At 38.6% G+C, this 24,341-nt stretch overlaps 1 protein-coding gene across 2 annotated transcripts in view; it reads left to right on the top strand.

Moving 5' to 3' along the window:
- The window catches only part of CWF19L2 (CWF19 like cell cycle control factor 2), a 250,268-nt gene that overhangs the window by 42,314 nt on the left and 183,613 nt on the right, over positions 1-24,341 (top strand). For both annotated transcript variants that reach the window (XM_032640618.1, XM_032640619.1), the window contains exon 6: positions 1,564-1,657. In XM_032640618.1, the coding sequence (XP_032496509.1) occupies positions 1,564-1,657 (94 nt within the window). The remainder of the gene's footprint in view (positions 1-1,563; positions 1,658-24,341) is intronic.

Here is a 24,341-nt window from a genome sequence, read left to right as displayed (position 1 = left end):
TTATCCTGTTGAATATCTGATATGTATCTCTCTGAGTGTCCAAATAAGACCACTGGAAGAAATTGTAGATACTGTGAGATTTTACAGTAGGCTAAAAAGGGAGGTGGCAGAATCTTTTTGTGTGTACATTATAAGAAGTCAAATCCTTACTACTTTGCTTATCCCTCTAAGTTAACCTTTAACATAAAAATTTTTTTGTTTGTTTTTTTCCATTTTTTTGCCGCACCATGTGATGTGGGATCTTAGTTCCCAGACCAGGGATTGGACCCGCGCCCCCTGCAGTGGAAGCACGGCATCTTAACCACTGGGCCACCAGGAAATTCCTAACTTAAATTTTGTTCTTTGGAGATTCTGTACTTTTTTTGTCAGCTTATGAATACATTTTAAATGCTTTTTAAAAATTTTTTATCCAACATTTTTGTTTTCAAAGGTTGGTTCTGGAAGCTAACATTTAACTCTTTCCATTCTTCTCTATCTAATTGCCATTATTATTTCTAATAATTGCCATTATTAGTTCTAAGAAGCATTTTCTGACCCCTTAAGTCAAATTGGATACCCCTAGTATATGTTTCTATAGCAGTCTTACTTTCATAGCACTCTTCTATATTAATATTGCTTGTCTTTCTCCTTTCTCAAGGCCATAATTTCTTTGATGGTAAGGACTATGCCTGGCTTATTAATTATAGCCCTAGTACCTGGCATAGTGCTTGGAACACAGTAGACACTTGCACTGTGACTAGGCTACTGTCATCTTTTTCCTGATTACTACCATAATCTTCTTACTGGTTTCCTACCTATAATGTTGCTTTTCTCCAGTCTTTTCTCCACTCTGAAACCAGTTTGCTCTTTGTGTAACACAAAGCTGATCATGTTTATGACTTACCATTGCCCCAGCAGAAAGCTCCAATAGCAGTTTAAAGTGGTTCCTGTGGCCTAGTCCCTGATTATTCTATAACCTAATCTCTTATTGATGTTCATTCATGCTTCTCAAGTTTTAGCCAGTCTGAATTACTTTGTTCCCTAAAGGTGCAGTGCTTTTTCTTTCCTCTTGGACTTTATGAACATGCTTTTATTCCTACACTTGAACCTCTTAATTCTCTTTTCCCACAGAAGAAACTGGCTAATTCTTGCTCATCCTTAGGTCTAATAGTACTCATATTACTTCCTTTAGGAAGTCTTTGATTTGTCAGCATGAGAGGAGTTTGAATTGTGTATGGCTTTAACACTCTGTACTTCTGTCTTCAAAGCACTTGACAGTTACTTGTATATTGTCTGTATTCCTCACTATCTCATAAGCTAGCAAAGGCTGTGTTAGGCATATTGACTATTACATTTTCTGCATCTAGCACAATTCTGATTCATGGTAAGTATTCAAGAAAAGCATTGAATGAATGTTAATTTAGACATTATTTCCTGCAAGTTGGAAAAGAGTGTGTCTTAAGAGTTTTTAAAGTATTTCCCTAAGGTTACAATTGTTAACTGAGTCTCAGGTTTTTAATTTATTAATATATTTTATGGTGGGGTTATTTTAAAATTGTGACCTCTGAAAATGTTTTGTTCCAGTTCAGACTGCTGGAAAGAGAATTGAATCCATACTGGAAGGATGGTGGGACAGGTCTTCCACCAGAAGACTGTAATGTGTCATCAGTTACTAAAGGTATCTTCATATTTTGATGATTTTGATTTTGATTCCTAAGGGAATCAACTGAGTCTGCTAGTAGATTGGCAAGATGTATTATGAATTCCAAAAATGAATAATAATCTAAATCAGATTTTGAGATGTATTAAATCTAAATTTTATCACTAGTTATTATTTAAATAATTCTGCTTGATGCTGTAATTTTTATCTAGTCTGCAGATATCTGTGTCTGTTTATGTATTTGCAAAACAATGATGTATATTGATTATCTGATGTGAAATTTGTATGGTTTTATATTATGAGCATCTATGGATTATTACTAAAGGTTCAGTTTACATATAGGAAAGCAATGATAAAACATGCAGTCTTTTAAGGCCTCATTTAAATTATTAGTACTTGGGAAGATTATTTTAACTATACTATGTTAGCAAATTTATTAAATATTTTTATATTCGATAATGTTTTTATATTTGAGTTTATATTTTGAATGGATTAATGAAAAGTATGGTTCTGTAAGGATGTAATCCTTTGGTTTGTTACATTCTATAACAAAATGTAAAAAGTATTAAAGCTCTGAAGTTTCATGAAAATGATGTATAAATATTAAAGATGTGATTTTATATTTTCAGAAATTCTTACTTTGCCAGCATTTACAAATTTTATTGATGTTAGGATAGTGCTGTTACTTTCCAGCAGATGGAAACAAAATACTTGTGTCACGTATTCATACCTTTCACCATAATTTAAAAAAATACTTATATGCCAGTTAAGTGTTACATTGACAACTCAATGAAAAGTTTGATTAATTACAATTAACCCAGTATGCACATAGTAGTATTATAAATTATCTTTTCATCTTAAGTCATTTCTCAGCAGAATGTTTTCCTGCTTTTTATACATAGTTTATTTTTATTTTGGCCATTTGTTATATTCTTTTGTGTTTTATGAGAGATGTCCCTGGAGCCACGTTATAGGTTCCTTTTTAATTTATATTTATTAGTTTTACTGAAGTTATTAGTAATTATAACCTTTTCTTTATTGCCTTTCAGCTTGGGCAATAAAGAAATGTCTCTGCTGGGCTATATAATAATAACTGTAGTCATATAAGATTCTCTTTGAAATACTGATGTTTAGAAATTTAAGAGTTTGGGAATCATAAGTTTTCTCAGTGAACCATTATTATGTAGGGCCGATCCAAGCTTTTACCATCCTTGTTGTCAGAGGGCAGTCAGTAAGTTCATCTATAGGGAAGACTTAGAATTGGCAAATCCTGTCTGAGTATATGTAGTCAGCAGGTTCTTAACTTCACTGATTGGAGAAGACCCAAAGTTCTACCTTAGGTAGTATCTTTCAGCTTGCTGAACCAGTAGAATCAAAGACACTAGGAGAAAAATGACCATACATAAAGGTTTTAAAGAGCCTTTCTCCCTTCCCTTTCATATAATGCTTTCACCATTTCCCTTTCTCATATTTAATTAGAAGGAGGAAGAATGACAGAAAGCTCTGAATGTCTGTCAGAGGTTCAGATCCCTGAGTTGAAATTAAGCTTTAAAAAATGATTTGTAGGTTTTTCTGCGTATGCAGATAGTGTAGTCGTTCTCTTTAGACTAGTGGTAGAGTTGAAACTGTGAGGCACCTAAAAGTGTTATAAAAGTAGTATTAAGAGGTATGTAGAGGTGCTATAGTGTTTATATTTAAGGACTTAGACTTTGGAGTTTGACTTCTTGGGATTAGAATTTTGGCATTTCCACTCATTAGTTCTGTGATTTGGGGAATGTTTCCTGACTTCTCTGAGCCCAGTTTAAACATTGTAGTAGGGAATAATGGTATTACCTGTCTTACATGGTTATTATGAGGATTTATCACAGAATCTGGAATATAGTAAATACTTAATAATGATGTTGTCAAATATTTGTCCTTATGATGAAATGTTTTGGGAAGATTTTATCAACAGGTTTTTTGGTAATGATTGAGGTGCCATATACACAATAACTAATTTGTTACTCTTGATATTTTTTTCCTTAGAGAAAATTAAGTAGAAAAATAAATAAATTTTCACTGTCCATACAAAATTATCTTAAATCATATTTTAGTAATGGGAATATTTGTACAATTTTTAAGTTTACAGAATAACACGTTTTTGTATCAGTTTATTTTCAATAGCAGCCATGTGAGGGTAGCAAAGTAGATGTCCCAATTGTATAGGAAGCTAATACCTAATGTTCAGGAAACTAAGGCTGAAATTGGTCAAGTTATTTGCCTATAGTCATATGAGTAGTACTAGAACCCAGGTCTTCTGATTTTAGTCTAGGGTTAGTTACTCTAGGTTTTCATTAGAAGACTCTGTTACCATGTAGTTAGTAGATATTCCTGCTTAATAACTCTGTATTTTTGTTCAACCATGTAGATTATTTTCCCTCTTTATTTTTTGGCTTTCTCTTACAGAATCTTTTGAGAAGTTGTTTCAAAGTTGATTTAAATCAACTGCCTTATTTTGCACACTAAGAAGCAAAATTTAAAGGAGTTAATGACTTGCTTGAGGTCTTACAACTATTTAATAACAACAGCAAGACTAAAATCTAGGTCTCCTGATATTCAGTTTATTGCTATTTTTATATTATCCTGTCTTCTGAGAAAAATGAGGATGTAGCCCAGATTCACTTGGTTGTATTTTGTCTATAATAATATAACTTTTAATTATGGAAGCATATACTCAGTCTCTGAATTTTTGACTTATAAACAACAGACTTCACGTACAGGTATATATTAAGTGCTCCATACCAATGAATTTACTGTAATTATTTGATATATCTTTATCTCAGATAGGACAGGGACCATGCCTTATTCATGATTTTTTTTGTTTGTTTTTTTAAGAAGTTACTTTTTAGTGAGTAGATACCCCATTCACCAATGTTTTACCCCCTTATTATTATTATTATTATTATTATTATTTTTGCGGTACGCGGGCCTCTCACTGTTGTGGCCTCTCCCGTTGCGGAGCACAGGCTCCGGACGTGCAGGCTCAGTGGCCATGGCTCACAGGCCCAGCCACTCCGCGGCATGTGGGATCTTCCCGGACCGGGGCACGAACCCGTGTCCCCTGCATCGGCAGGCGGACTCTCAACCACTGCGCCACCAGGGAAGCCCCCCCTTATTATGTTTTGATTTCCTTCTGTGTTTAATAGATTTTCATATTCATAGTAAGTGTTCACAAAATATTTGTTGGATTGAATTTCTTGATAGATGATTCTGTAGTTGGTATTTTTTGTTTGCTTTTTAAATATTCAATTTGGTGAATTCTCTTGTTATAAATATTTTATTATTGCTATTGTTGGGGCCCAGGGTATGTTGCCCCAAAGTGTGCCTCAATGGCATATTGATTATTTTGAATTAAAGTTACTTAAGAAAGAGCTGATGCAAGAGGGACACTTTGAATCTCCTCTCTGTCTTCCTGAAAGTAGGGAATAAATTGCATATGAAAAATGAAGGTAGAAGGAAATTCTTAAAACAGAGATAGGGAATTTGAGGTCAAAAAGCCTATACAAACAGACCTTGTTACTTCTTTAATTTATTACCCCAAGCCCAAACTCAGTTTAGATTCTTCACTAATTAAGCACCCAAAGCCTAAGTTATTTTTGTCCTATAAATTTTTTATAAATTTAGTGTTTCTCTGTCTAAAAAGTATAAAAACTGGCTTCTTTGGTCCCTTCTTAGGTCCCATTTCTATAACTCCATGAGCATGAATTAAAATTTTCACTGTGTCCATCAGTTTGTCAGTAGATAACTCCTTGGAATAAAAATTTTAATTATATAGCTAGAACATTAACATGGGTATTATTTACAGTGGTTGTCTCTTATCACTGTGTAAATTGCAGATTTAGACTAACTTCCTTGAGTAGCTGCATTGTTAATTTTGAACTCATAGAATGTATACATTAAAAAAAAGCAAGAGCAAAATAAACTTAAATGAAAAGCGAATCGAGTTAACTAGAGACCTGGATTTGAAGTACACAGTATTTTAGGCATGTAAAGTAAGACCCGTTATCTTAGAAGAGATAGCTTAGTGAAGATAAACTTTTGAGATTTGTGTGAGGGACAGAATTAATTTCAGAATTGAAAAATCTGTTTTTTTTAAAGTAAACTTTTTATTTACGTTCAACAGGTATAGAGAAAAGTACACAAATCTTTAGTATACAGACTGATTACAGTTGACCATTGAACAACATGGGGGTTAGGGGCACCTACCCTCTGTGCAGTTGAAAATTTGCATATGACTTTTAGTTGGCCCTCTGTATTTGTGGATTCAACTAACCATGGATCCAGCCAACTGCAGGTTGTGTATATTGTAGTATTTGCTATTGAAAAAAATCCAAGTGTAAGTAAACCCACATAGTTCAAACATGTTGCTGTTCAAGGGTCAACTGTATTTTTACAAAGTGAAAACATCTGTGCAATCAGTGTACAGTTTAAGAAACAGAACATTATTATCATCCCAAAGATTTGCTTTGTGGCTCTTTGAGTCACTGTGCTCTTGCCAGAGGGTTCTGGGACCAAAATTCTGCTTTGCCTGGAATCATATACTATGCCCTCTTTTGTTTCCTGCTACTTTTGTGCCCATTTTCAGATTCACTTGTGTTGTTGGGTATATAGTCATTTATTCTCATTGCTATGTAGTAGTCTATTTTAGGAATATGTATATCATAATCTATAATGTATATTCACTTGATTCTAGGCTGGGATTACTACAGGTTTCTTGCTATGAAGATTCTTGTACATGTCTTTTGGGGTCTCTGTATTTTGTGGGTTATAGAGCAGGGATGATCTAAACTAGTTCTGTTTTTGAACAAGGAAAATCAGGAACAGTTTTGATTTATTTATTAGATTTCCTATATGCAAATGAAAAGTGTGATGTATATAGAAGGAAATATAAGCAGCCTAATAAAGTTTGTTGGAGGCATTCAGATTTCCGTAGTTGGTAATCACAGCTAGAATAATTTGTTTCATTGTTATTATAGTTCTGCGTTAATATCTGCATTATTATCTATGATAATACAGATAGTTCTGTATTATCTGTAATTTCCTTATTCTTTTTTAAAAACTATTAATATATTTTATTTCATTTATTTATTTTGAAAAAAATTTTATTGGGGTATAATTGATTTACAATGTTGTGTTAGTTTCAGGTGTACAGCACAGTGAATCTGTTACACAAATACATATATCTGCTCTTTTTAAGATTGTTTTCCCATAGAGGCTATTACAGAGTATTGAGTAGAGGAGGTCCTTATTAGTTACCTATTTTATATATAGTAGTGTGTATGTGTCAATCCCAGTCTTCCAATTTATCCCTCCCCCACCCTCACCCACTGGTAACCATAAGTTTATTTTCTACCTCTGTATCTCTATTTTGGTTTTGTAGATAAGTTCATTTGTAGCCTTTTCTTAGATTTGACATGTAAATGAGATCATATGATATTTGTCTTTCTTTGTCTGACTTAAGTCACTAAGTATGAGAATCTCGAGGTCCATCCATGTTGCTGCAAATGGCATTATTTTGTTCTTTTTTATGGGTGTGTAATATTTAGTTGTATATATATGTACCACATCTTCTTTATGCATTCCTCTGTTGATGCACATTTAAGGTGCTTCCATGTCCTGGCTATTGTAAATAGTGCTGCAGTGATCATCGGGGTGCATGCATCCTTTTGAATTCTGGTTTTCTCCATATATATGCCCAGGAGTGAGACTGCTGGATTATATGGTAGCTCTATTTTTACTTTTTTGAGGAACCTCCATACTGTTCTCCATAGTGGCTGTACCAGTTTGCATTCCCACCAACAGTGTAGGAGGGTTCCCTTTTCTCCACACCCTCTCCAGCACTTATTGTTTGTAGACCTTATTGATGATGGCCATTCTGACTTGCGTGAGGTGATACCTTATTGTAGTTTTGATTTGCATTTCTCTAATAATTAGTGGTGTTGAGCATCTTATCATGTGCTTTTTGGCCATCTGTATGTCTTTTTTGGAGAAATGTCTATTTAGATCTTCTGCCCACTTTTTGATTGGTTTGCTTTTTTGATATTGAGCTGCAGGTGAACTTTGGAGATTAATCCCTTGTCAGTTGCTTCATTTGCAAATATTTTCTTCCATTCTGAGGGTTGTCTTTTCGTCTTCTTTATGGTTTCCTTTGCTGCGCAAAAGCTTTGAAGTTTAATTAATAAATTAACTAGGTCCCATTTGTTTATTTTTATTTTCATTATTCTAGGAGGTGGGTGGAAAAAGATCTTGCTGCAGTTTATGTCACAGAGTGTTCTCCCTATGTTTTCCTCTAACAGTTTTATAGTATCTGGCCTTACATTTAGGTCTTTAATCCATTTTGAGTTTATTATTGTGTATGGTGTTAGGGTGTGCTCTAATTTCATTCTTTAGCATGTAGCTGGCCAGTTTTCCCAGCACCACTTATCGAAGAGACTGTCTTTTCTCCATTGTATATTCTTGCCTCCTTTGTCAAAGATAAGGTGACTGTAGGTGTGTGGGTTTATGTGTGGGTTTATCTCTGGGCTTTCTATGCTGTTCCATTGATGTATATTTCTGTTTTTGTACCAGTACCATACTGTACCATAGTGTCTTGATGACCGTAGGTATGTAGTATAGTCTGAAGGCAGGGAGCCTGATTCCTCCAGCTCTGTTGTTGTTTTTTTAAACATCTTTATTGGAGTATAATTGCTTTACAATGGTGTGTTAGTTTCTGCTTTATAACAAAGTGATTCAGCTATACATATACATATATCCCCACATCTCCTCATTCTTTTTTTTTTTTTTTTTTTTTTTTAACATCTTTATTGGGGTATAATTGCTTTACAATGGTGTGTTAGTTTCTGCTTTATAACAAAGTGAATCAGCTATACATATACATGTGCTCCCATGTGTCTTCCCTCTTGCGTCTCCCTCCCTCCCACTCTCCCCCTCCCACCCCTCCAGGCTGTCCCAAAGCCCCGAGCTAATATCCCTGTGCCTTGCGGCTGCTTCCCCCTAGCTATCTACCTTACTACGTTTGTTAGTGTGTATATGTCCATGACTCTCTCTCGCCCTGTCAAAACTCACCCTTCCCCCTCCCCATATCCTCAAGTCCGTTCTCCAGTAGGTCTGCGCCTCTATTCCTGTCTTACCCCTAGGTTCTTCATGACATTTTTTCCCCTTAAATTCCATATATATGTGTTAGCATACGGTATTTGTCTTTTTCTTTCTGACTTACTTCACTCTGTATGACAGACTCTAGGTCTATCCATCTCATTACAAATATCTCAATTTCATTTCTTTTTAAGGCTGAGTAATATTCCATTGTGTATATGTGCCACATCTTCTTTATCCATTCGTCCGATGATGGGCGCTTAGGTTCTTTCCATCTCCGGGCTATTGTAAATAGAGCTGCAATGAACATTTTGGTACATGACTCTTTTTGAATTTTGGTTTTCTCAGGGTATATGCCCAGTAGTGGGATTGCTGGGTCATATGGTAATTCTATTTGTAGTTTTTTAAGGAACCTCCATACTGTTCTCCATAGTGGCTGAACCAATTCACATTCCCACCAGCAGTGCAAGAGTGTCCCCTTTTCTCCACACCCTCTCCAGCATTTATTGTTTCTAGATTTTTTGATGATGGCCATTCTGACTGGTGTGAGATGATATCTCATTGTAGTTTTGATTTGCATTTCTCTAATGATTAATGATGTTGAGCATTCTTTCATGTGTTTGTTGGCATTCTGTATATCTTCTTTGGAGAAATGTCTGTTTAGGTCTTCTGCCCATTTTTGGATGGGGTTGTTTGTTTTTTTGTTATTGAGCTGCCTGAGCTGCTTGTAAATTTTGGAGATTAATCCTTTGTCAGTTGCTTCATTTGCAAATGTTTTCTCCCATTCTGAGGGTTGTCTTTTGGTCTTGATTATGGTTTCCTTTGCTGTGCAAAAGCTTTGAAGTTTCATTAGGTCCCATTTGTTTATTTTTGTTTTTATTTCCATTACTCTAGGAGGTGGGTCAGAAAGGATCTTGCTGTGATTTATGTCATAGAGTGTTCTTCCTATGTTTTCCTCTAAGAGTTTGATAGTTTCTGGCCTTACATTTAGGTCTTTAATCCATTTTGAGCTTATTTTTGTGTATGGTGTTAGGGAGTGATCTAATCTCATACTTTTACATGTACCTGTCCAGTTTTCCCAGCACCATTTATTGAAGAGGCTGTCCTTTCTCCACTGTACATTCCTGCCTCCTTTATCAAAGATAAGGTGTCCATATGTGCGTGGGTTTATCTCTAGGCTTTCTATCCTGTTCCACTGATCTATCTTTCTGTTTTTGTGCCAGTACCATACTGTCTTGATTACTGTTGCTTTGTAGTATAGTCTGAAGTCAGGGAGCCTGATTCCTCCAGCTCCTTTTTTCGTTCTCAAGATTGCTTTGGCTATTCGGGGTCTTTTGTGTTTCCATACAAATTGAGAAATTTTGTGTTCTAGTTCTGTGAAAAATGCCAGTGGTAGTTTGATAGGGATTGCATTGAATCTGTAGATTGCTTTGGGTAGTAGAGTCATTTTCACAATGTTGATTCTTCCCATCCAAGAACATGGTATATCTCTCCATCTATTTGTATCATCTTTAATTTCTTTCATCAGTGTCTTATAATTTTCTGCATACAGGTCTTTCGTCTCCTTAGGTAGGTTTATTCCTAGATATTTTATTCTTTTTGTTGCAATGGTAAATGGGAGTGTTTTCTTGATTTCACTTTCAGATTTTTCATCATTAGTATATAGGAATGCCAGAGATTTCTGTGCATTAATTTTGTATCCTGCTACTTTACCAAATTCATTGATTAGCTCTAGTAGTTTTCGGGTAGCATCTTTAGGATTCTCTATGTATAGTATCATGTCATCTGCAAACAGTGACAGCTTTACTTCTTCTTTTCCGATTTGGATTCCTTTTATTTCCTTTTCTTCTCTGATTGCTGTGGCTAAAACTTCCAAAACTATGTTGAATAAGAGTGGTGAGAGTGGGCAACCTTGTCTTGTTCCTGATCTTAGTGGAAATGCTTTCAGTTTTTCACCATTGAGGATGATGTTTGCTGTGGGCTTGTCATATATGGCCTTTATTATGTTGAGGAAAGTTCCCTCTATGCCTACTTTCTGGAGGGTTTTTATCATAAATGGGTGTTGAATTTTGTCAAAAGCTTTCTCTGCATCTATTGAGATGATCATATGGTTTTTCTCCTTCAATTTGTTAATATGGTTTATCACATTGATAGATTTGCGTATATTGAAGAATCCTTGCATTCGTGGAATAAACCCCACTTGATCATGGTGTATGATCCTTTTAATGTGCTGTTGGATTCTGTTTGCTAGTATTTTGTTGAGGATTTTTGCATCTATGTTCATCAGTGATATTGGCCTGTAGTTTTCTTTCTTTGTGACATCCTTGTCTGGTTTTGGTATCAAGGTGATGGTGGCCTTGTAGAAGGAATTTGGGAGTGTTCCTCCCTCTGCTATATTTTGGAAGAGTTCGAGAAGGATAGGTGTTAGCTCTTCTCTAAACGTTTGATAGAATTCACCTGTGAAGCCATCTGGTCCTGGGCTTTTGTTTGTTGGAAGATTTTTAATCACAGTTTCAATTTCAGTGCTTGTGATTGGTCTGTTCATATTTTCTATTTCTTCCTGATTCAGTCTTGGCAGGTTGTGCATTTCTAAGAATTTGTCCATTTCTTCCCGATTGTCCATTTTATTGGCATAGAGTTGCTTGTAGTAATCTCTCATGTTTTTTTTATTTCTGCAGTGTCAGTTGTTATTTCTCCTTTCTCATTTCTAATTCTATTGATTTGAGTCTTCTCCCTTTTTTTCTTGATGAGTCTGGCTAGTGGTTTATCTATTTTGTTTATCTTCTCAAAGAACCAGCTTTTAGTTTTATTGATCTTTGCTATCGTTTCCTTCATTTCTTTTTCATTTATTTCTGATCTGATTTTTATGATTTCTTTCCTTCTGCTAGCTTTGGGGCTTTTTTGTTCTTCTTTCTCTAATTGCTTGAGGTGCAAGGTTAGGTTGTTTATTCGAGATGTTTCCTGCTTCTTAAGGTGGGCTTGTATTGCTATAAACTTCCCCCTTAGAACTGCTTTTGCTGCATCCCATAGGTTTTGGGTCGTTGTGTCTCCATTGTCATTTGTTTCTAGGTATTTTTTTATTTCCTCTTTGATTTCTTCAGTGATCACTTCATTATTAAGTAGTGTATTGTTTAGCCTCCATGTGTTTGTATATTTTACAGATCTTTTCCTGTAATTGATATCTAGTCTCATGGCGTTGTGGTCAGAAAAGATACTTGATACAATTTCAATTTTCTTAAATTTACCAAGGCTTGATTTGTGACCCAAGATATGATCTATCCTGGAGAATGTTCCATGAGCACTTGAAAAATGTGTATTCTGTTGTTTTTGGATGGAGTGTCCTATAAATATCAATTAAGTCCATCTTGTTTAATGTATCATTTAAAGCTTGTGTTTCCTTATTTATTTTCATTTTGGATGATCTGTCCATGGGTGAAAGTGGGGTGTTAAAGTCCCCTACTATGAATGTGTTACTGTCAATTTCCCCTTTTATGGCTGTTAGTATTTGCCTTACGTATTGAGGTGCTCCTATGTTGGGTGCATAAATATTTACAATTGTTATATCTTCTTCTTGGATCGATCCCTTGATCATTATGTAGTGTCCTTCTTTATCCCTTTTAATAGTCCTTATTTTAAAGTCTATTTTGTCTGATATGAGAATTGCTACTCCAGCTTTCTTTTGGTTTCCATTTGCATGGAATATCTTTTTCCATCCCCTTACTTTCAGTCTGTATGTGTCTCTAGGTCTGAGGTGGGTCTCTTGTAGACAGCATATATAAGGGTCTTGTTTTTGTATCCATTCAGCCAATCTGTGTCTTTTGGTGGCAGCATTTAGTCCATTTACATTTAAGGTAATTATCGATATGTATGTTCCTATTCCCATTTTCTATATTGTTTTGGGTTCGTTATTATAGGTCGTTTCCTTCTTTTGCATTTCTTATCTAGAGATGTTCCTTTAGCATTTGTTGTAAAGCTGGTTTGGTGGTGCTGAACTCTCTCAGCTTTTGCTTGTCTGTAAAGGTTTTAATTTCTCCATCAAATCTGAATGAGATCCTTGCTGGGTAGAGTAGTCTTGGTTGCAGGTTTTTCTCCTTCATCACTTTCAGTATGTCCTGCCACTCCCTTCTGGCTTGTAGGGTTTCTGCTGAGAGATCAGCTGTTAACCTTATAGGGATTCCCTTGTGTGTTATTTGTTGTTTTTCCCTTGCTGCTTTTAATATGCTTTCTTTGTATTTAATTTTTGATAGTTTGATTAATATGTGTCTTGGCGTATTTCTCCTTGTATTTATCCTGTATGGGACTCTCTGTGCTTCCTGGACTTGATTAACTATTTCCTTTCCCATATTAGGGAAGTTTTCAACTATAATCTCTTCAAATATTTTCTCAGTCCCTTTCTTTTTTTCTTCTTCTTCTGGAACCCCTATAATTCGAATGTTGGTGCGTTTAATGTTGTCCCAGAGCTCTCTGAGACTGTCCTCAGTTCTTTTCATTCTTTTTTCTTTATTCTGCTCTGCAGTAGTTATTTCCACTACTTTATCTTCCAGGTCACTTATCCGTTCTTCTGCCTCAGTTATTCTGCTATTGATCCGATCTAGAGTACTTTTAATTTCATTTATTGCGTTGTTCATCGTTGCTTGTTTCATCTTTAGTTGTTGTAGGTCCTTGTTAACTGTTTCTAGCATTTTGTCCATTCTACTTCCAAGATTTCGGATCATCCTTACTATCATTATTCTGAATTCTTTTTCAGGTAGATTGCCTATTTCCTCTTCATTTGTTAGGTCTGGTGGGTTTTTATCTTGCTCCTTCATCTGCTGTGTGTTTTTCTGTCTTCTAATTTTGCTTATCTTACTGTGTTTGGGGTCTCCTTTTTCAGGCTGCACGTTCGTAGTTCCCGTTGTTTTTGATGTCTGTCTCCAGTGACTAAGGTTGTTTCAGCGGGTTGTGTAGGCTTCCTGGTGGAGGGGACTAGTGCCTGTGTTGTGCTGGATGAGGCTGGATCTTGTCTCTCTAGTGGGCAGGTTCACGTCTGGTGGTGTGTTTTGGGGTGTCTGTGGCCTTGTTATGATTTTAGGCAGCCTCTCTGCTAATGGGTGGGGTTGTGTTCCTGTTTTGCTAGTTGTTTGGCATAGGTTGTCCAGCACTGTGGCTTGCTGGTCGTTGAGTGAAGCTGGGTGCTGGTGTTAAGATGGAGGTCTCTGGGAGATTTCCACCGTTTAATATTATGTGGAGCTGGGAGGTCTCTTGTTGATCAGTGTCCTGAAGTTGGCTCTCCTACCTCAGAGGCAGAGCCCTGCCTCCTGGGCTGGAGCACCAAGAGCCTTTCATCCACACAGCTCAGAATAAAAGGGAGGAAAAGTAGAGAGAATTATTAGAAGTATGAGGAAAGAAAGAAGGAAAGGAGGAAAGGAAGGAAGGAAGAAAGAAGCAAAGAAGGAAAGAAAGGAGGGAGGGAGGGAGGAAGGAAGGAAGGAAGGAGGGAAAGAAGGAGAAAATGTAGAGAGAATTAGTAGAAGTATGAGGAAAGAAAGAGGGAAAGGAGGAAAGGAAGGAAGGAAGAAAGAAGCAAAGAAGGAAAGAAAGGAGGGAGGGAGGGAGGGAGGAAGGAAAGAAGGAGGGAAAGAAGGAGAAAATGTAGAGAGAATTAGTAGAAGTTTGAGGAAAGAGAGAAGGAAAGGAGGAAAGGAAGGAAGGAAGAAAGAAGCAAAGAAGGAAAGAAGGGAGGGAGGGAGGAAGGAAGGATGGTAGGAGGGAAAGAAGGAGAAAATGTAGAGAGAATTAGTAGAAGTATGAGGAAAGAAAGAAGGAAAGGAGGAAAGGAAGGAAGGAAGAAAGAAGCAAAGAAGGAAAGAAAGGGAGGGAGGGGAGAAGGAAGGAAGGAAGGAGGGAAAGAAGGAGAAAATGTAGAGAGAATTAGTAGAAGTATGAGGAAAGAAAGGAAAGGAGGAAAGGAAGGAAGGAAGAAAGAAGCAAAGAAGGAAAGAAAGGAGGGAGGGAGGGAGGGAGGAAGGGAGGAAGGAAGGAGGGAAAGAAGGAAAAAAGACAGAAAGAAAGAAGATACAGTAAAAATAAAGTATAATATAGTTATTGTACTAAAAAATATTTATAAAGAAAGAAAAAAAAAAAAAAAAAGAACAGATAGAACCCTAGGACAAATGTTGGAAACAAAGCTATACAGAGAAAATCTTACACAGAAGCATACCCATACGTGTTCACAAAGAGAGGCAAAGGGGGAAAAATCATAAATCCTGCTCCCAGAGACCACCTCCTCAACCTGGGGTGATTCGCTGTCTAAAGGAGGGAAGGAAGGAAGGAAAGAAAGAAAGAACGAAGGTAAAGTACAATAAAGTTATTACAATTAAAATTAATTATTAAGAAAAAAAAAATTTTTTTTAAAAAAAACCATGGACGGATAGAGCCCTAGGACAAATGTTGGAAGCAAAGCTATACAGAGAAAATCTTACACAGAAGCATACACATACACGTTCACAAAGAGAGGCAAAGGGGGAAAAATCATAAATCCTGCTCCCAGAGACCACCCCCTCAACCTGGGGTGATTTGTTGTCTAAAGGAGGGAAGGAAGGAAGGAAAGAAAGAAAGAAAGAACGAAGGTAAAGTACAATAAAGTTATTACAATTAAAATTAATTATTAAGAAAAAAAATTTTTTTTTAAAAAAAACCATGGACGGATAGAGCCCTAGGACAACTGTTGGGAGCAAAGCTATACACAGAAAATCTTACACAGAAGCATACACATACATGTTCACAAAGAGAGGCAAAGGGGGGAAAAATCATAAATCCTGCTCCCAGAGACCACCCCCTCAACCTGGGGTGATTCGCTGTCTAAAGGAGGGAAGGAGGGAAGGAAAGAAAGAAAGAAAGAACGAAGGTAAAGTTCAATAAAGTTATTACAATTAAAATTAATTATTAAAAAAAAAAAACCATGGACGGATAGAGCCCTAGGACAAATGGTGGAAGCAAGAGTATACAGACAAGATCTCACACAGAAGCATACACGCACACATTCACAAAAAGAGGAAAAGGGAAAAAAATCACAGATCTCGCTCCTAAATTCCCCCTCTTCAATTTGGGATCACTCCCTGTCTATTCAGGTATTCCACAATGCAGGGCACATCAAGTTGATCATGGAGCTTCAATCCGCCGCCTCCGCGGCTGCCGGGAGAGACCTCCCCCTCTCCTCCCTGCTCTCACAGCTCACAGGAGCTCAGCTTTGTACCCGGCCCTGCCCCTGCGCGCAGATCGCTGGAGGGCGTCTGTTTTTTTGCTCAGACAGGACGGGGTTAAAGGAGCCGCTGATTGGGGAGCTCCGGCTCACTCAGGCCTGCGGTTGGGGGATGGGGGAAGGAGGGGCACTGCGTGCGGGGCGGGCCTGCGGCGGCAGAGGCGGCGTGACGCTGCGGCAGAGGCCGGCGTGACGCTGCACCAGCCTGAGACCCGCCGTGCGTACTCCCGGGGAAGTTGTCCCTGTATCCCGGGAACCTGGCAGTGGCGGCCTGCACAGGCTCCGCGGAAGAGGGGCGCGGAGAGTGACCTGTGCTCGCACACAGCCCCCCTGGTGGCGGCAGCAGCAGCCCCAGCGTCTCCCGCCCGTCTCTGGGGTCCGCGGTTTCAGCCGCGGCTCGCGCCCGTCTCTGGGGTTCGCGCTTTTAGCCGCGGCTCGCGCCCGTCTCTGGAGTTCCTTTAAGCAGCGCTCTTAAACCCCTCTCCTCGCGCACCAGGAAACAAAGAGGGAAGAAAAAGTCTCTTGCCTCTTCGGCCGGTGCAGGCTTTTCCCCGAACTCCCTCCCGGCTAGTCGTGGCGCACCAACCCCTTCAGGCTATGCTCAAGCCGCCAACCCCAGTCCTCTCCCTGCGCTCTGTCCAAAACCGAAACCCGAGCCTCAGCTTGCAGCCCCGCCCGCCCCGGCGGGTGAGCAGACAAGCCTCTCGGGTTGGTGAGTGCCGGTCGGCACCGATCGTCTGTGCAGGAATCTCCCCGCTTTGCCCTCCACACCCGTCGCTGTGCACCACTCCGCGGTCCCGAAGCTCCCCCCTCCGCCTCCCGCAGTCTCCGCCCGCGGAGGGGCTTCCTAATGTGTGGAAACTTTTCCTCCTTCACAGCTCCCTCCCACTGGTGCAGGTGCCGTCCTTATTCTTTTGTCTCTGTTTTTTCTTTTTTCTTTTGCCCTACCCAGGTACGTGGGGAGTTTCTTGCCTTTTGGGAGCTCTGAGGTCTTCTGCCAGCCTTCAGTAGGTGTTCTGTAGGAGTTGTTCCACGTGTAGATGTATTTCTGGTGTATCCGTGAGGAGGAAGGCGATCTCCACGTCTTACTCTTCCGCCATCTTCCCACCGACCCCTCTCATCTCCTCATTCTTGCGTCTCCCTCCCAACCTCCCTATACCACCCCTCTAGAAGCTGCTTATACTTCATTGCAGCTTACCCTTCTGCCTCCCTGTGTCCTCAAGTCCATTCTCTACGTCTGCATCTTTATTCCTGTCCTGGCCCTAGGTTCTTCAGAACCATTTGTTTTTAGATTCCATATATATGTGTTAGCATACGGTATTTGTTTTTCTTTTTCTGACTTAACTTCACTCTGTATGACAGACTCTAGGTTCATCCACCTCACTACAAATAGCTCAATTTCATTTCTTTTTATGGCTGAGTAATATTCCTTTGTATATATGTGCCACATCTTCTTTGTCCATTCATCTGTTGATGGACATTTAGGTTGCTTCCATGTCCTGGCTATTGTAAATAGAGCTGCAGTGAACATTGTGGTACGTGTCTCTTTTTGAATTATGGTTTTCTCAGGGTATATGCCCAGTAGTGGGATTGCTGGGTCGTATGGTAGTTCTATTTTTAGTTTTTAAGGAACCTCCATACTATTCTCCATAGTGGCTGTATCGATTTACATTCCCACCAACAGTGCAAGAGGGTTTCCTTTTCTCCACACCCTCTCCAGCATTTATTGTTTGTAGATTTTTTGCTGATGGCCATTCTGGCAGGTTTGAGGTGATACCTAATTGTAGTTTTGATCTGCATTTCTCTAATTATTAGTGATGTTGAGCATCCTTTAATATGTTTGTTTGTAATCTGTCCTTTGGAGAAATGTCTATTTAGGTCTTCTGCCCATTTTTGGATTGGGTGGTTTGTTTTTTTGATATTGAGCTGCATGAGCTGCTTGTAAATTTTGGAGATTAGTCCTTTGTCAGTTGCTTCATTTGCAAATATTTCCCCCCATTCTGAGGGTTGTCTTTTCATCTTGTTTATGGTTTCCTTTGCTGTGCAAAAACTTTTAAGTTTCATTAGGTCCCATTCGTTTAGTTTTTTTAAATTTCCATTTCTCTAGGAGGGGAGTCAAAAAGGATCTTGCTGTGATTTATGTCACAGAGTGTTCTGCCTATGTTTTCATCTAAGAGTTTTATAATGTCTGGCCTTACATTTAGGTCTTTAATCCATTTTGAGTAGTTTATTTTTGTGTATGGTGTTAGAGATGATCTAATTTCATTCTTTTACATGTAGCTGTCCAGTGTTCCCAACACCACTTATTGAAGAGGCTGGTTTTTCTGCATTGTATACTCTTGCCTCCTTTATCAAAAATAAGGTGACCATATTTGCGTGGGTTTATCTCTGGCTGTCTCTCCTGTTCCATTGATCTATATTTCTGTTTTTGTGCCAGTACCATACTGTCTTGATTACTGTAGCTTTGTAGTATAGTCTGAAGTCCAGGAGCCTGATTCTACCAACTCCGTTTTTCTTTCTCAAGATTGCTTTGGGTATTCAGGGTCTTTTGTGTTTCCATACAAATTGTGAAATTTTTTGTTCTATTTCTGTGAAAAATGCCAGTGGTAGTTTGGTAGTGATTGCGTTGAATGTGTAGATTGCTTTGAGTAGTATAGTCATTTTCACAGTGTTGATTCTTCCGGTCCAAGAACATATCTCTCCATCTGTTTGTGTCATCTTTTCCCTTTTCATCAGTATTTTATAGTTGTATGCGTAGCAGTCTTTTGTTTCCTTAGGTAGGTGTATTCCTAGGTATTTTATTCAGTTTGATGCAGTGGTAAATGGGGTTGTTTCCTTAAGTTCTGTTTCTGATTTTTTGTTGTTAGTGTGTAAGAAAGCAAGAGATTTCTATGTATTAATTTTGTATACAGCAACTGTACCAAATTCATTTATGAGTGCTAGTAGTTTTCTCATAGCATCTTTAGGATTTTCTATGCATAGTGAGTGTCATGTCATCTGCAAACAGTGGCAGTTTACTTCTTCTTTTCCAATTTGGAGTCCTTTTATTTATTTTTCTTCTCTGATTGCTGTGTCTAGGACTTCCAAAACTATGTTGAGTTGGATTAGCAGGAGTGGTCATCCTTGCTTTGTTCCTGATCTTAGAGGAAATGCTTTCAGCTTTTCACCATTGACTAATTGTTAGCTGTAGCTTTTGTTGTATATGGTCTCTTTTATGTTGAGGTAAGTTCCCTCTAAGCCCACTTTCTGGAGTTTTTTTTTTTTTTGGTCATAAATGGGTGTTGAACTTCGTTATAGTTTTTTCTGCATCTGTTGAGTTGATCATATGGATTTTATTCTTTAGTTTGTTAATGTGATGTATCACGTTGTTTGATTTGTGTATATTGAAGAATCCTTGCAACCCTGGGATAAATCCCACTTGATCAGAGTGTATTATCCTTTAATGTGCTGTTGGATTCGACTTGCTAGTATTTTGTTGAGGATTTTTGTGTCTATGTTCATTAGTGATATTGACCTATAAATTTTCTTTTTTTGTGGTATCTTTGTCTTGTTTTGGTATCGGGGTGATGGTAACCTCATAGAATGAGTTTGGGAGTGCTCCTTTCTCTGCAATTTTTGGGAAGAGTTTCAGAATGGTAGGTGTTATCTCTTCTCTAAATGTTGGATAGAATTTGCCTGTGAAACCATCTGGTCCTGGACTTTTGTTGGAAGATTTGTAATCACAGTTTCAATTTCAGTGTTTGTGATTGGTTTGTTCATATTTTCTGTTTCTTCATAGTTCAGTCTTGTAAGCTTCTGTCTTTCTACAAATTTGTCCATTTCTTCTGCGTTGTCCATTTTATTGGTGTAGAGTTGCCTGTACTAATTTCTTATGATCCTTTCTATTTCTGTGGCGTCCATTGTAACTTCTGTTTTTTTTATTTATAATTTTATTGATTTGAATCCTCTCCCTTTTTTTCTTGATGAGCCTGGCTGAAGGTTTATCAATTTTGTTTATCTTCTCAAAGAACCAGCTTTTAGTTTTATTGATCTTTGCTATTGTTTTCTTTGTGTCTATTTCATTTATTCTTCTCTGATCTTTATGATTTCTTTCCTTCTACTAACTTTGTGTTTTGTTTGTTTTTCTTTCTGTAGTTGCTTTAGATGTAAGGATAGGTTGTTTACTTGAGATTTTTCTTGTTTTTCGAGGTAAGCTTGTATTGCTATCAACTTCCCTTTTAGAACTGCTTTTGCTGTGTCCCATACATTTTGCAGTGTTGTGTATTTGGTGTCCTTTGTCTCTAGGTATTTTTTGATTTCCTCTGATTTCGTCAGTGATCCATTGATTATTTAATAACATATTGTTTAGCTTCCATGTGTTTGTGTTTTTTACAGTTCTTTTTTTTCCTGTAATTGATTTCTAATCTCATAGCGTTGTGGTCAGAAAAGACGCTTGGTATGATTTCAGTTTTCTTAAAATTTTCAAGGCTTGATTTGTGACCCAAGATGTGACCTATTGTGAAGAATGTTCCATGTGCACTTGAGAAGAAAATGTTTTCTGCTGCTTTTGGATATAATGTCCTATAAATATCAATTAAGTGTTATCTGGTCTAATGTATCATTTAAGGCTTGTGTTTTCCTTAACTTTCTGTCTGGATGATGTATCCATTGGTTTCAGTGGGATCTTGATATCCTCCACTATTACTGTGTTACTGTCAATTTCCCCTTTTATGGTTGTTAGCATTTGCCTTATGTTGAGGTGCTCCTATATAGGGTGCATATATTTACAATTGTTATGTCTTCTTCATGGACTGATCCTTTGATCGTTATCCAGTGTTCTTCCTTGTCTCTTGTAACAGTCTGTATTTTAAAGTTTATTTTGTGTGAGATGAGAATTGCTACTCTCGCCTTCTCTTCATTTCCATTTGCATGGAATATATTTTTTCCATTCCCTCACTTTCAGTCTGTATGTGTCCCTAGAGCTGAAGTGGGTCTCTTGTAGACAGTATATATACATGTCTTGTTTTTGTATCCATTCAGCCAGTCTGTACCTTTGGCTGGAGGATTTGATGTATTTGCATTTAAGGTAATTATTGATATGTATGTTGCTATTGTTATTTTCTTAATTGTTTTCAGTTTGTTTTTGTAAGTCTTTTTCTTCTCTGTGTTTCTTGCCTAGAGAAGTTCATTTAGCATTTGTTGTAAAGCTATTTTGGTGGTGCTGAATTTCCTCTTAGCTTTTGTTTGTCTGTAATGCTTTTGATTTCTCAGTTGATTCTGAATGGGAGCCTTGCTGGGTAGATTAATCTTGGTTGTAGGTTTTTCCCTTTTATTACTTTAAATTTATACTGCCACTCCGTTCTGGCTTGCAGAGTTTCTGCTGAGATATCAGCTGATAACCTTACGGGGATTTCCTTGTATGTTATTTGTTGCTTTTCCCTTGTTGCTTTTAATATTTTTTCTTTGTATTTAATTTTTGTTAGTTTGATTCATATGTGTCTCAACATGTTTCTCCTTGGGTTTATCCTGTATGGGACTCTCTGTGTTTTCTAGACTTGGGCAACTATTTCCTTTCCCATGTTAGGGAACTTTTCAACTATAATCCCTTCAAATATTTTCTCAGACTCTTTCTCTTTCTCTTCTTTTTCTGGGACCCCTATAATTTGAATATTGGTTCCTTTAATGTTGTCCCAGAGGTCTCTGAGACTGTCCTAATTTCTTTTTTTATTCTGTTCCACTGCAGTGATTTCCCCCATTCTGTCTTACAGCTCACTTACCCGTTCTTCTACTTCAATTATTCTGCTACTGATTCCTTCTAGGGTAGTTTCATTTCATTATTGTTCATCACTGTTTGTTCTTAGGTTCCTCTAGTTTTTTGTTAATCATTTCTTGTATATTTTTGATCCGTGCCTCTATTCTGTTTCTGATATCTTGCATCATCTTTACTATTATTACTATGAATTATTTTTGGGTAGATTGCCTAGTTCCTTTTCATTTATTTGATCTTGTATGTTTCTATCTTGTGCCTTTGTCTGCAGCATATTCCTCTGTTCTTTAATTTTGTGTAACTTACTATGTTCGTTGTCAACTTTCTGCAGGCTGCAGGGTCGTAGTTCCTCTTGCTTCTGGTGTCTGCCCCCTTGTGAGTGATGTTGGTCCAGGGGCTTGTGTAGGCTTCCTGGTTGGAGGGACTGATGCCTGTGCTCTGGTGGTTGGAGCTGGGTGGGCAGGGCTGTGGCAAGAGCTGTATTTTGGGTGTCTTGAGCATAGGATGACTTTTGGCAGCCTGTCTGCTGATGGTTGGGGTTGTGTTCCTGTCTTGCTGGTTGTTTGGCCTCAGACATCCAGCACTGAAGCTTGCAGGCTGTTGTGGGAAGCCAGGTCTTGTTGCTGAGATGAGGACCTCTGGGAGAGCTCACACTGATTAATATTCTCTGGGGCCAGGAATTCTCTGGAAGTCCAGTGGCCAGGACTTCATGCTTCTACCACAGGGCTCAGTTTCAACCCCTGGCTGGGGAACCAAGGAAGAACTTGCAAGCCACGTGGTGTGGCCAAAAACAAACAAAAAACAACAACAAAAAAAGAAAAGAGACAAAAACCAAGAGAAACAGAAAACCAAAAAGAAGCAAACAAAACCAAAAGATCCAAAAAAACCCCACAAATAATAAAGTAGACAACCACCAACCAAACAAAAATACCTCAAAATGAAAACAAACAATAGAAACAGAACTAACAAAAACAAAAGAGAAACAACACAAAAAGCAAAGACTACAAAAAATAAACACACAAAAATGACAAGAAAACAAAGTGAAACAAGCAGAAAAAGAGAAAAAAAGCTCCAAAACAAAAAAGAAAAAAAAGAAGACAAAAAGAAACAAAAATGACAAAACAAACAAAAAAACCCAATAGACCAATAAAAAATACATATAAAATTTTAAATGAATTAATTAAAACAGCAAAACAGAACAAAATAATTCTCTGGGGGCTCTGCTATCAGTGTCTTTGCCCCCATGGTGAGCCATTTCCAACCTCCACCTCCCCAGGAGGCCCTCAAAGACCTTTCAGGTAAGTTTCTGGACCTGCTCTGGGCAGTGTGGTTGCAACACAGATTCTGACCTGCCCCAACTCCCATGTGCACATGTCCCCAAAGTCCACAGCTGCCAAAGCTAGACCCATCTCAGTTCTGGGAGCACTCATCTCTTCAGTTGTTCTGCAGGTGTTGGATATACCAGGCTGATCATGGGGGTTAAATCTGGCTTGTGCAGCTGCACAGAGAGATTTTAATTCCTCTTCCTTAGTCGTACAGCCGTGGGGGCTCAGTTTTGGTTTCGGTCCCATCTCGGTGTGTGGGCTAACCTCAAGCATCTGCTCTCCACCCAGGCGAGTGGGGGCAAAGGCAGCAACTGAGTGGGAGACTCTTACTCGCTTAGGTGGGATTGGCCACAGGTGGTGATCAATTGGGGCATGCATGCTTGCTCAGGCAGGAGGGAATAAGGTGCCTATGACTGGGGCATGTGCACTTGCTCAGGTGTGAGGGGGACAAGGTTGCAATGACTGGGGCGTGGGCACTCTGTTGGGAATCCCTCCCAGTAGCCATGGAGGCCAGGGCTGGCGTGTGGGGAGAGAGGCTGCGATGGGGGCCCTGCCCCTTGTGTGCCACTCAACAATGGCGCCTTGCTTCTAAGGCAGTCCTACTTCTTCCAGGAGCATTCCCAGCTGCAGAGCTCCTCACTCCCGTCCCTTCAGGCCGTATCCACACAGCCAACAGCAGTCCTCTCCCTGGGTCTGCTCTCCTAACATCTCGCGTCAGCACCCAGCCCCTGCCCACGTTGGCAGACACCCATCTCAGGCTGAGGTGCGTAGGGCCGTGGTACAGACTGTCCATGGAAGTCTTGTTCTCTTCTGACTGCCACAGATCAGCCACTGCCCTTTCTTACAATAGCCCCTGAATCCACCCCTCTATTTCAGCATATTTTGCCACTGGTAAGGGGGCCTCCCTGGGTTTGGTAATCTCTCCTCTCCTTCAGCTCCTCACCAGGAGTGTGGATTCCATCCCGTTTCCTCTTTTCCTTTTCTTCCCTTTCTCTCCTTCATCCTACCTGGTTACACAGGGATCTTCTCTTGTCCTTTTAGGTGTCCAGGATCCTCTGCTAGTGTTCAGCAGGGGCTCTATGCAAATTGTTCCACTTGTAGATATATTCTTGATGTACTTGTGGGGAGAAGTGAACCCCAGGTCCTCCTATTCCACCCTCTTGACTGCTCTCAGCTCCTTATTTGTTCTTTGTGTTGTATCTGAAAGAGCTTTTCCACCCCATGTGTGTACCTTTATTCCTTATTTATTTCTAGGAATAC

This window comes from Phocoena sinus, chromosome 8, assembly GCF_008692025.1.
Source record: "Phocoena sinus isolate mPhoSin1 chromosome 8, mPhoSin1.pri, whole genome shotgun sequence".
NCBI classification, from domain to species: Eukaryota; Metazoa; Chordata; class Mammalia; order Artiodactyla; family Phocoenidae; genus Phocoena; species Phocoena sinus.
This window is presented reverse-complemented; position numbering and strand designations above follow the sequence as displayed.